At 39.6% G+C, this 13,032-nt stretch overlaps 2 protein-coding genes across 3 annotated transcripts in view; both read right to left on the minus strand.

Annotated features, from left to right (window-relative positions):
* nlgn3a (neuroligin 3a) overlaps positions 1-13,032 on the minus strand; it is a 169,070-nt gene that overhangs the window by 120,161 nt on the left and 35,877 nt on the right. The gene's annotated exons all lie outside the window — the stretch shown is intronic.
* On the minus strand, positions 5,628-10,050 carry LOC124068228. The gene is made up of 2 exons (XM_046406262.1): positions 8,410-10,050; positions 5,628-7,493 (listed from the first exon to the last, which is right to left on the minus strand). Exons 1-2 carry the CDS (start codon positions 9,125-9,127, stop codon positions 7,261-7,263), a joined length of 951 nt encoding a protein of 316 aa, XP_046262218.1. The 5' UTR covers positions 9,128-10,050; the 3' UTR covers positions 5,628-7,260.

Consider the following 13,032-nt stretch of genomic DNA (forward strand, 5'->3'; position numbering starts at 1 on the left):
TTAAAAGATCACTGATTAATATTGCTTTTCTGAGACTCTAAAAAGGAAATAAAACATGTTTTTGGTTGAAATGCTCGCAACTGGTAGACATGTACAGCTGACAACACATAGACATTGTTTTGTTTTAAGCAGTCACAAGCCAAAAACGCTGGACAACACTGAAATACAAGACTGTCCAGGAGTGTGTGTCCTCATCTACATGTATAAATAGTTCTGCTTATGTGTCAAGGATATATGGATGTGTTTATGTTTTGTTTTGTGTGTTTGGTTTCTTTTAATGCCCATAGCCCCTTATCTTGCAAGAAAGACAAAGAAAGAAGAAAGTGGAAACAGAGAGGCAAATGGGGGAAACAAGGCACGTGTAGTAAGTCAAAAAAGCTGCAGGACAAAGCAAACTAACGGACCTGCTGAACCTCGTCAGGGTTGCCGTTGCCACCATACATACACTAGATCTGAAAAGCAAACTTAATTCCATCCTCGACACTGCATGGAGGATGAGTCAAGGCCCTCTTTTGTCTCCACACCTGCAAACAGCAGGCACATGCACACAACACACACTCTCAGACACACCTCAGAGCACAAATATGTCTAATTCTATCTGATGCAAATGTATGCATTTCCATTATGAACTATGAGCCAATTACAGCATAATGCCATGGTTATTCTGAACGGGCTGAAGGTGGAGGCACCTCAAGACATTAGTATGCCTATGCGTTTAAAGGCCAATTTCACCCTGCATGGCTCTGGAACAAAACCCTAAAAGAATTTGCATTTCAACAGAATATCACTTTTCACTGCCTGTTTTGGAATCTGCGTCCCACTGGTGCTACTGCTTCACATTTTCCTAGCCTGGATGCATAATCGCTTTTGTGTCAAATTGTCTTCAATGAGTTGTAATAAGCAGGAAATAAATGCCTGTGGAAAACAGATTTTTTTTTAATCATACTTCCTAGAATTTTGCTGAGAGTTGGTGTTCTTTTCTCTTGTGGGAATTACCTTGAGAGTGTGAAGTGTTTTTATTTTTTCATTTTTTTAAATGCATTACAGTCCTCATTAAACACAAGATAACAGGAACGAACAGGCAGCATTAATGGCTCAACAGACTTAAATCTGGGTCTCCTCTCGCTGGATGAGGAATTACTGTAAAACTCAATCACACATTTCACACCATTCAAAATAGATTCTCAACTCTCCCCATATACACGGGCAAATTAGAGCATCGAATCACCTGTGTGGTCCCCCCCACCCCACCCCATCCCTCTACTCCACCCACCTTATCCAATGACAGCTTTACAGAGGGAACTAATTAGCAGGTTTCCTCCTGTCAGTGCTGCCACTGTACAAGCATAAGCAAGGTCTCGCAGGTGGAGAAGAAAGGAAAGAATTTTACTTTCTCTTTATTGGTCTTCCACTCTTTCACCTTCCCAGCTACTACTTTTTTTTCAGTTGTTTGCTCATTTAAATGGCAGACTTGATTAAAAAAAGGGCAAGTGGTTCTATCCTTTGAGTGTTCAAATGCAATTAACAGCCCAATAAACATGTACAAACATACTAATGCCTGTGTGTACAGACGGATCCACTGAAGAACTCTGTAGTGAAATCATAATTCCCCCCCGACTTTGAAACCTTGACGTGATCTTAAAATCAGAAAATGTAAACATTTCAAAGGCTGCGCTGAGAAAACATTTTGAAATTGGATGTTATGTGTATGGCAAGGAATTCTATTGAAAACACAGCATTTGCCAGAGCAAAAGAAAGGAAAAAAAAATTTCCAGAAGACAATTTCTCACTTTGAAATGCTTCTTGCCTGCAGCATGCAATAAATGAGGCTCTGGTGAGAAGGTACTAACTTTTGTCAGCAGTACACTAAATGTTATGAGCTTTAGGTGTGCAGTATGTAGTTTAAACGTATGCTACAAAACAACCACATAAAACACCCTTACTGTCAATAATGTGATGTACCAGATACAAACACAAGTTAAGAGAAAGACACTTGTTCACTGTTGCTTTTGGAAATTAGCACCACTCATGTCACACCAGGTGCACAGTCTGTTTCCATGTGCATCCTCCTTTTCTTTTCATACTGAAAATTAAAAAAAAGTGATTGAACTCTACGTGAACGTTAAATTAAAGAAGCTGACAGCATGAAATCAGTGACTGTGCTGACATGCACTCTAAACTAAGCAAGAAGGGAGCACTATGAGTGCAGACTTTTACAAGGTTGGTAAAAAAAAAAAAAAGCATTAAAGCATGTATCAAAGAAGAAGAGCATGTCAATTATTTATCAAAGTGAGGAAAAACCACAAGGGCACATGGGTAAACAAAGGTAAGGTTCTACATCATGGTGCTGGAAACAGAAAAGGACAGGGCGAATTGAGGCCAGCTCAAAAGGTAAGCCTGCTGCTCACAACCACACAAGAACGGTAAAAATAAAAGGCATCCATCAGATTGTCTGGATGCAAAAACAGACTTGAAGCCATAATGAAGTTAAAATTATTCATCTTTCTTTTGTTTATCCACACACTCCTGCCTAAAGCATTAGTGTTTCTGCATGTGTATTTAAGTGTTTTTTGTGAACCATAAAAGCTGCGGGGTGTAGAGAACTGGCAGCATCAGAAGCATTGTTTATTTGCAGCAAAAGGTCAGCATCTGCACATTTACAATGTCTCTGGTATTTACTCCAATTTGCAAACATATAAGCATATGTTCAGGAACAGTCAAACTTGATTGCATCTACTTTAGTGCTTTCCGAACATATACAACCCCGTGTTTACATCCATAAAGAGCACAGACATGGACCTTTGTAAGCATCAGCTTGATAAGGATCCCTATAAGAATTATTATCCAGTCTGTTTAAATGTGTACGAGAGGGAACAGAAAATGAGCAAATGTCCAAATCATTGAACCATGAACTTGGTTGGTGTCGACTTTGCAGGTCCGTTTATCACCCTCGATACTGCGATATTAGGAACCCTGGAGAGGCTGGATATAAGCAGCAGACATACAGCTCCTCCTTTCTCTTCTTCTAACAAGAACAGAAGCCTGATTCTCCCACCTGCAAAGTTTCCATCTGCTCCCCCTACACGGCAAAACAAAAAGCGCCATAACCCAGCACACAGTCAAACCAACCTTGACTGTAATACCCCATGACAGTTTGCATTTGACACAGGCATATCTGCTTGATGCTTTGCAGTTATTTTCAGTGGGTACAATTGTCTCTAGAATAAATGCATTCGATGGTGCTCTGAGATATTTTTCTGTCTTTCCAAATTACATTCTGCCAGTGTTTTATATTGTATCTCAACTCTTCAAGCTGGTGATCTGCAATGCATCAGTAAGAGATGGGGCAGCACAAACAGAGGGTGAGTGTAGGTTTTGGTATGGTATCAGTTATTTGTGTGTTTGTCTGCTCTAAGGATACCCCCCCTCCTCCCCCTCCTTCATAAAAATAAAGCAAATGTGTAGTAAAAATCAGCAATGTAGATCCCAACAACCTGGGACTTCCACAGAGTGAATGTGAATCTTCCAGAGGTGACGGAGGAATGAGAGCACTTTAAATCCCATTACTATGTGATCAAAAGTTGTTTCTCAATCTAGATTATGCAGTGAAGGTGCGGTGGGATCCTGTAGAGATGAACCTGAAATCCTTAGAGGCAAAGTATTGGCGGGTAACAATGGTGAATATGTGTGGAGGACATATTTCTCTTCATTAAGTGATAAATAATGCAGGGGAGTGATATGAATAATTTTCTCCCTAATGGATATTGCATGCTGAGAAAGGATTTCCAGTTCCAGTTTTTAAAAATTTAGCATGTGAAATGATGCATTGCTATGTGACAAAGTGATTTTTCGGGGCAAGAAGAGAGTAGCGCAAATGCATCAGAAAGCTTTCAGGGGAAAAAAAAAGTGAGAGGTTGAACAGAGAGAATGACAGAGACTGGGACTTTTCCCATTGGGTTCGACAGCATCAAATTACTTCCCCTCAGATATGCTAGTAAACACCAATATATTTTATCTAATTGTTAAACATTTGGGGTGCTATAAATCATTCCTATACTGCTCTACTTTTCCTTTACTGTGTGAAGTCTATAGCCCTCACCAGTGAGAGTGATTCAGACGCCTTTATATACTCTCCCTGCACATATTTTTACACCCTTTGTTCTTCATTGCTTTGTTTTGTGTCAGTGATGTAAATCTGCTGCAACTTAGTTTAAAAAGCCAAAGATGGTGAGTGACGATGAATGAAAGGCTGTCCTGAACGCTTCTAACTGACCTCAAAATGATCTGGAAGGTGCAACCACTTTCATGATCCTGGACCTATAAAATCTGATTAGAACTCAATAGAAAAAGCTGAACATATGGCTGTTGAATATAGAAACTGAATTTCCCATCTGTCTGAATAAGGATTCCTCATACGTTATTCTCTTAATCAAAACTCTGACATGACATATCACAGATTGCATGTGCATTGGAAACGCAGTCTGTCATCACACGATACGGCAGGAAGCATGACAACCGATGGAAATTCAAATAGCATATCCGATAAAGCACGCTGGCTCTTTCATAACCGTGTGATCGGTTGGATGGATGAGTTTTAACATCACAATAAACTGTCTCTGCTTGCTGTCAAAGTGTTTCTTAACTTGCAGTGACACATCTCTAAAGATACGAAGAAAGCAGCACAAGCATGTGACAGATTACAAAGACCGGGTATGAAGGATGTGGACTTCTTTCAGCCTCTGTCATGCTACCTGCATCCAGCAGCATGACATACAATATGCATATGTTATCAAAGTAAAAAATCTGGCATGAAACTTTAATGAAAAGAGGAACAGTGGGAGAAGTGCAAAAGAGAGGCTGATTTGCTGAAGGCGATGTGGAATTGTTTTAGCCAAGCGTAGCGGACATGAAGCAGGAAACCTGGGAGAAGAACAATTGCCATAGGCGTCTGCATTTCACATGTGAATGTAAGAGCCACCCCTGCAATTATACATACCACTGAGTTAGGACATGGCTGCAATCCACAAAGCAAATTGCAATGCTTTGAACAGAGCCATAGCTTGCCTAGGGACTCTGCAGCTCAGGTGGCAGGCATGGTTAATCCAGTATTTAGGAGAACTTGTAAGCTTTAGCCTACATGGTCAGCAGCTAAACGTTACTTTCCCATCACCAGATGCTATCTGATTTGTTGTCCTTCAACTAAAGTCTCTTTAATCTTCTTTTAATTGCAGCACACTTCCCTTAGTGAGCTGCGCTCCTCTTTTTTTAAGGTAAATAACACAACAAGAATCCTGAACCAATTGGGAAAACTGTCCTAGAGTATCTGCAAAGTTTGACCCCCGCCTACAGACAACCTATTTTGAAATCAGATTGCCCCCCGATTTACCTCCACACACCAGACAGCATTAGTCCGCACCAGGGCTGGAGTTGCTAGGCAACTGAAGACACTTGCTGCAGAGTGAAATGTTTCTTTGAATCAAGGAAAGATCTTATATAATGCCTTACAGGGGCAAGATTTTCAATAATTACATTAAATTGTCTTTGTAATTAGAATGAATGTAGTGTGTTGATTCTGAATAACACTCTGAATCACAGCATGATTTGACTCATGACACACAACAAACAGACTTTGCTGAAAACAATTTATTCAACATCGAGCAGTTTAGCTGTTATAAACTGTAAAAAAACAAAACAAAACAAAAACAAACACACACAAAGTACACTAAGTAAACAAAGCACACTCCATAATGATTTACTGAATATTGTGTTAACCAAAAGAGAAATTACTGTGATACATTGAAAAAGCAAAGGAAAGTGCCTAAGCTCAGGTGTGTACATGCGTAACCGCTTTTTAAGGTAAAGGAAAGAAAAATCGAAGTATTGGAAGTATGCAACCTAAGTGTTGATATTGCAATAAGCTTTTCTTGCTGTGTCCTATATTTACATGTATTTACATAACTATACAGTCAAAACAATTGGATAATGATTGGCATATTAGTCAGCTTGTATTAAACAACTGCTGCGGTGGTGCACTGCAGCAGCTTTCCATTGTGCGAATCACGAAACCATTTCAGTAATATGTTAATTGTGGTTCATCTAGTTAACTTAACATGTGTGTAGTCAGGGAGATGCCACTAATTATCATTTTCTATATGCCTCTCCATGATGCAGGGGCCCCTGGGAAATTTCTGGGGTTAAAGTTGGAGTGGTGGGCGCGCCATGCTGATGGTGACCCAGAGAAGCTTCATGGAAATTAAGGCAGCCCAGCTGTGGGGGAATATGTAACTTGAATGTGCTTGGATTTTCTAAGTCATGAGTGAAGAAGCTCATAAATATGCATATTCATTACCCAATGCTGCATCCCTCTAACTATCATGAAGATTAATGAATATTATTCAGTCATTCATGACTTACTGTAAGCAGCAGGTTCAAATGTGAGCAGACAGCACCACCTAGTGACCACGAACAGTATTCAACAGCAGAGATGTCAATCACCCAACATAAACGTGTAGGTTCTTTTAAGAATTTTATTGAGCCAAATTTACTTGTTGTTGTAAGATTACTTTTAGCTGCCATTTCTATATTTGATCAAAATAAAGCAAAAATTTATTCTAACCACTGAAAATAGAAAGATTTATGTTAATGCTGCTGCAACCTCTGCAGATACCAGACTCGCATGCAAAACTGTGTAAAAAAAAAAAAAAAAGATATGTGAACAAACAAACAAATAACTGAAGTTGAAGTCTACTATTTATGTTTAACATCTCCAGTGATTAAGTAACTGCAGTCCAGTAAATCACCACTAGATGTCACAGCATACCCACTGGTCAAGCACAAGCAGAGATTCAGCTGCAGAGCTGCATAATCCAATAAATATTAATGTTGTCTAGCTGCATATAAAATACTACAGCCTACATAACATTCACCCCACAGCAAACACACACGTACATGTACAGGCATAAAAATCACTGTACAAAACAAAACCGTGTCTTTACTTGTTTTCTGACGTGCTGTTTGCTTGTCTTTTCTACTTCAATATTTATCCATCTCAATGACAAATTAAATCTGTTAATGGGGAACAACAAAATCTAAAATATCTTTTAAATCAGCTCCAGTTCATGCCTGTATCACACTCTGACATCTGCAGTACTGTAGCCTAACTTCTCTGACATTGCATATATAGATAGTTTAAGTGCACCACACAAAGTTTAACTTCACAGACTTATATATAACAGCCTGATCATTTAGAGGTGATTTGGGTCAGTTCCTCCAGAAGTCAAGTTCTTGTGCTGCTCGCCGGTGCTGCTGATGGATTTTTTTTTCCATGTAGTGGCTGGCAGTGTTGCGATGCAGCAGTAGCACACACTGGTTCCTCAGCTCTTTATTCATACAGAGCAGGATCATGGGGCTGGCGAGTAAAGGCAGATCCAGCAGGAAATCTCTGACCATCTCCTGACACACAGATAGGTGCTCCATCAGCGCAAACACAGCACCTGTAGTACATATAGTTTGGAATAGGAATAGTTAGTAATTATTGCAGTAACTGTAAACTTTTATATTTTGTGATACAGAACTACAAATAAGTCTGTTAAAACTACGTTTTAAGTTAAACATATATCTGTGAAGAAAAAAAATACAACAAAAAAAGTCCCAGCTATTCGATTGTGAAAGACATCTTTCTATTGATTGATTAATTTGGTATTTATTTTTCACAGGCCTAACCAAATAAAATTTTCAATAAAAATATAAACTCCATAAATCAAAATAGCAATCTAAAAAGTCCTTATACATTGAAAATTACTCACTGTACACACAAAGAAGTTCATTCCTACACATACGGATTAGTTACTTCCCACAGCGGTGGTCAGATAAATTGCATAAAAAGCTTTATTTGTGACATAATGTTGATATGAATGGGCACTGTTCTGCATATTATACCACATTTGTACATACACGCTGCATGTTAAGTATCTACAAATGCACTGTGTAAATGTATATTTTCACTTATCATACCTCATTTCAGTATAATATTCAAAATATGTAATAGCTTCATGTAGGTTCAAAATAACAAACAGAATTTTTAAATCACGCACATTACATCAAATGGATCTCTAAACAACACTCACAGGGATTAAAGGACTCTGAAAGAATTATTGGTTGCTGTAATCGCTAACTCTAGTTGATACTACGACTGCTGAAGAATCTTATTAGCTTCGGCTGAACTTGAGGAAAGGACTTTAGATTCATCCCATCTCTTTGGAATGACTTTAGGAAGAGATCGCTTCACTGCCAGCACACACAAGAGCGATTAATAACTATTTATCAAAAATATGGGCATGTGCTTACTGTTTTACTGTAAAATGTGAACCTATTCTTTGAAGTCACACTAGTTAAGTAACATTGACTTACCAGGCATATGTGATGTGAAGGTAATGAAAGATATGAGACTGAAGACTTTGGACAGGTGCACATTGACTCTCTGGCTCCTGTGCATCATCTTGGCGCTCTTGACAATTTTGTGTAGAATGTGAGCGTAAAAATACAGGCTTAATGGGAGAAATACCGCAGTCTTCACCAACAGAAGGACCCTCGTGACTTTATCATTAATGAAGGAGAAGCAAGTGAGGCTGATAGGATCCAGGTGATTTACACGGCTTCCCAGGAGCCACAGGGTCAGCTCCATCAGCCCCACAAGAAGAACAGGGAACAGAAGCTGCGTGGTCAAGAAGAGCCTGCTGTTTGCCAGGTGCCTGCAGCCACACACCACTGTCAGATAAATAGATAAAGTAATGAAGGAGATGTAGTGGAAGGAAGCGGAGCTTGTCAGGTGTTTGGCGCTCACCATGACTTCACACAAGCGAGAGCCCAGCAGCCAGAAGCCATGCTTCCTCCAGTGGATGGTCATGGGCCACAGGATCAAGTTGACGAGGTTGCAACTGGTGCTTCCAAGGATGAATATTGCCACATTGTTCCTTATCTTGTTTTGCCGGCTGAGGAGACAGGCCATCAGGGAGACCAGGATTAAGATGTTCAAGCCAAAACCAGGGATCAGAAGCAGGACTTTAGAGGTGGCACAGAGGTTCAGGTAGACCGAGACAGCACAGAGGGAAGACGATGTCTCATTCATGGCAAACAGGTTAATAAAGGCAACAGTGTCTGCAGCAGTTGAAGGGAGGACTGGTTTTCCTCTGCGTCACAAAATACTATAAAAGATCCTACTCTTGGGTAACGATGACAGAAGTACTGTTTTTGTAACATGTGAAATGCAGACTCATCCCTCAATCATGTAAACATGTTTTCTTCCTCTATGTCCAATCACCTTGACTTTCCAGCCTCTTAAGTTTATTGTTTCTAAGACTTTCACCCACTGGACCTAATTATGAAGGATTCCGTTGATAATCCCCTTCTTCTAATTTTAAGCCTCTAATAAACTGAAAATCTTTAGCTACCGCGCTCCAAATTGACAAATGGATGGGATGAGACCTTATATTCCTCTTTTTCTTTCCCACTGACTTTACATTGCTTTCATCTGCTTTAATTAGAGGCCTGTGATGACCACAAAAAAACTTTTATTTAACACATTTTATATTCATGCTTTCTCCAACCTCAAAGGGCATTTATGTTTTACTAATAATTATACCTTACTCTCAGCCTTTACCACCATTCTTCTTCTTCACTCACCACATATAAGGCGCGCTTTTGCTCAAGCACTCTGATGAGACTGGGATAACTATTTACACATCCGTCATCATATTATGTCCATGAAATATCGAGGTTTGTTAATTCTACTGTGTGTTTAATTTATTACCTTGTGATCTACACATCATTAACCGGCAACTTCCTCCTGCTCTAGCAGTGCGGAAATAGTCCTAATGAGAGAGAAAGTATTTGTTTACTCCTCTGGAGCTTTATTAATGTGACACAGAGTCTGGTTGATTAAGTAGCTAACTACTCTGACATTACCTAAAAGCAACATATAAAAATGGACTCCATTACATGTGCACAGTTCTATTTAAATGTGCTGGATTTAATGCATTTGCGCTGCATGACAAGAGCAGGTGTGTACATGTATTCATTTATCACTATGCACATTGGTGAAGATGGAGAAGGCGATATTTAATACAAAGTGCCCGTTTTTTTCAAATTTGATTAAAAATCTGCATTACCTGGATTGTGGATTTACGCCTTTTTTAGCCATGTTAGCGGCTGGAAAGCGCGGCCAGTTGGTCCACCACTTTGGTGCAGACACATCATATATGTCATATATGATATGACATATCTCAACCACCTGATGGGTAGCAATTTCTGTAAGACATTCATGGTGACCATGAATGATAAATCCTACTGACTGATGATCTGGTGATCCTTTAACTCACGTCACCACCAGCTGGTCAAATTTTCAATGTTTCCCATATTTTGATTTATGAGTAAATATCCAAACAACTAACATTCCTCTCAGCTTTGGTTGCAAATGTCAGTGTGCTAACATGTTAAAATAAGGTGAACATCACATCCCTGCTAAACATCAGCATGTTAGCCGAGCACCGTCACACCAGCATTAGCATTCAGTTAAAAGCACCACACAGCCACACAGTGCTGCTGGCATGGCTGCAGATCCTTAGTCTTCTCATGGTATAAAGCTTTTTGTTCAACACAAGCTCGAGATCAACTAAGTGATGTAAGCAAAAGTAATCCTACATTCTTATTAACACTAGCATTGGTGGAGTTACACATAATGTGAGAGAACTGATTCTTTGCACACTAGTCATTAATATGTGCACAATTTGTGGACCTCAGTGCTTTTTATTTTAAATTCTCACATCAGGGTTTGTTTGTTTGTTTGTTTCGCAGTGCTGCCTAAGTGATTCCAGCCGGCAAACGGGTATAATTGGTCAGCAACAACAAGCCTGTCCAATGCATCAAAGGCTACTCTGCTGTTCACGTGGCACCTAATCAGGCTGCAGGAGAGACGGGATCACCTGCTGCAACTTCTCATCACATGCAGTGATACGTGGATACATGCGGATGACACAATAAGATGAATTCCTCTTATGAAATGAATACTTTGATTTCACTTTCTTTGCCTTATAGCCGCTTTTTAACCTTATAACCAAGTTGGATACGCAGTATACTTAAAAAAGTATTGAGGGGGAGGAGGCATGAATGTGATCCTGGAGTGTTATTCAGACTTGTACATAAATGGTGAATCCTCTCATTTCATATCCCTGATGGATTCAGCTTCCTCTCCCTCAAGCGTTAGGTGCTCTGAGTGACAGACAGTCAGACGACAGCGTGAGAGCCGCTGCTCTGGAAATTGATTGAAAATCAGAGATGCTTGCAGGTGCAGTGTGATCTAAACAGACTGCAAAGCAAGAGGTTAGAGCGATAGAAAAGGGAGATAGAAGAATAGAGACAAGAAAGAAAGACACAGGGAGTGCTGTCAGTCAGACGTGAGAACAGATCGGCCTCAAGGTGACAACTCCTTCCATGAGATGGTTTTCCACCGAGGGTAATGGAGCTTGGGTCTTGTCTCACAAAAAGCAATTTATAGCTAAGCCAACTGAGGTCTGAGAGGTACAGACTCTGGCAGTGTCAAATATTTTCAGCAAAAAACTGTGTTGTGCCAGGCCTGCAGATTTCTACCTCGGGCCCATAACACTCTCTGCTGAGAACATGTCACTTTCATTAGAAATTCAGGATGTTAGAGGCTCTAAAGCAGGAAAATGGATGCTTGAAGACCTTTCTGACAGTCAATATACCCACAAGCTCCATCAGTCACTCTTCTTTAGGACAATCATTTCAAATACCACAAGTGAAGAGGATGTTATTGCTGATGATGACTTTTTATTTTGTTGATTATTTTATTGTTTCTGTTTCAAGTTTTTATGGTCTTATTTTTTTAAACAGTTTTCACTCCCGTAAAGCACTTTTTTGTGAAAGGTGTTATACTTAATAAACTGCTGCTTTACTGTATTTTTTTTTTTTACAGTATTACTGCTGTGTTCTACAGTTGCAGTTAACATAATATCAAAGTTACTATGACTAAAAGTGCTGTCAAGTATCTCTTGAATAGAGTTTTACTCTTAATCAACCCAAAAGACTAAAAAAGCAAACAGGCTGTAGGGGAAAACATGTATATCTAATGTAAAAAATCAGCATCATATACATTTATTGCCATCTGGGTTGGATGGATATAACTCTAATGAGAAGATTATCATCTTGCACCTTAAAACTGAGTAGCACTGAGCCAATAAATCCTGATGAGGGTTACAACTGGTTCCTTTCCAAATTGTTGTTTAGATGAAAATCCCAAAAATATGGCTGGCCTGGCTGAATAGGATTTAATGTTGCTTCCAGGGAAATTAAGAGACTTGTGCAGAAATCTCTCAAGCATACACACCACTTTCCAAATCACAGACTTCATTCTTTGATCTCCTTGCCAATTTCCTAAGCTTTTGTTTCGAAAACAGACAATGTCACATGAAATCACTCGAGCAGAAGATGGTAGTAAGCTGTCAAGAAAGTTCTGATAAAGTTAACTGCATCAAGCTAATTATCAGAAAGAAAACACAGGTTTGTCTGACAGCAGACTTACCAGACTCAGTAACTGCATTGGTGCTGTTATAAACTGTAGATTTCAGTGCTGGTCGAAATGTTCTGAACTAAAGCAACTAAAGCAGATTCACTGCAGCACAGTTCTCATTCGACCTTCAGTCTCTTTTCATCAGTGTCTTTATAGTTCCCTTGCATGTCTTATGGATTCAGGCTCTGGGGTGTTTGACTGCGTGGGCTGGCGTTAAAACCTGTGGAAACATTCAAGGACAAAAACAGGTGGAAGAAACCAATACTTCTCACACATTTCAGTAACTATCCTTCATGCATACAGGATGTGGAGTGTGTGAATAGAGCATTTGTGTGGCGTGAAGATCAGGCTGAAGACAAACAGGGTACTTTGGTTAAACTCTCTGATTAAACCATCATCTCTGATTAGACACGGCCCCCAGCGATTGTTATGGTTACTGTACACTGTGA

Source organism: Scatophagus argus, chromosome 12, assembly GCF_020382885.2.
Source record: "Scatophagus argus isolate fScaArg1 chromosome 12, fScaArg1.pri, whole genome shotgun sequence".
NCBI classification, from domain to species: Eukaryota; Metazoa; Chordata; class Actinopteri; family Scatophagidae; genus Scatophagus; species Scatophagus argus.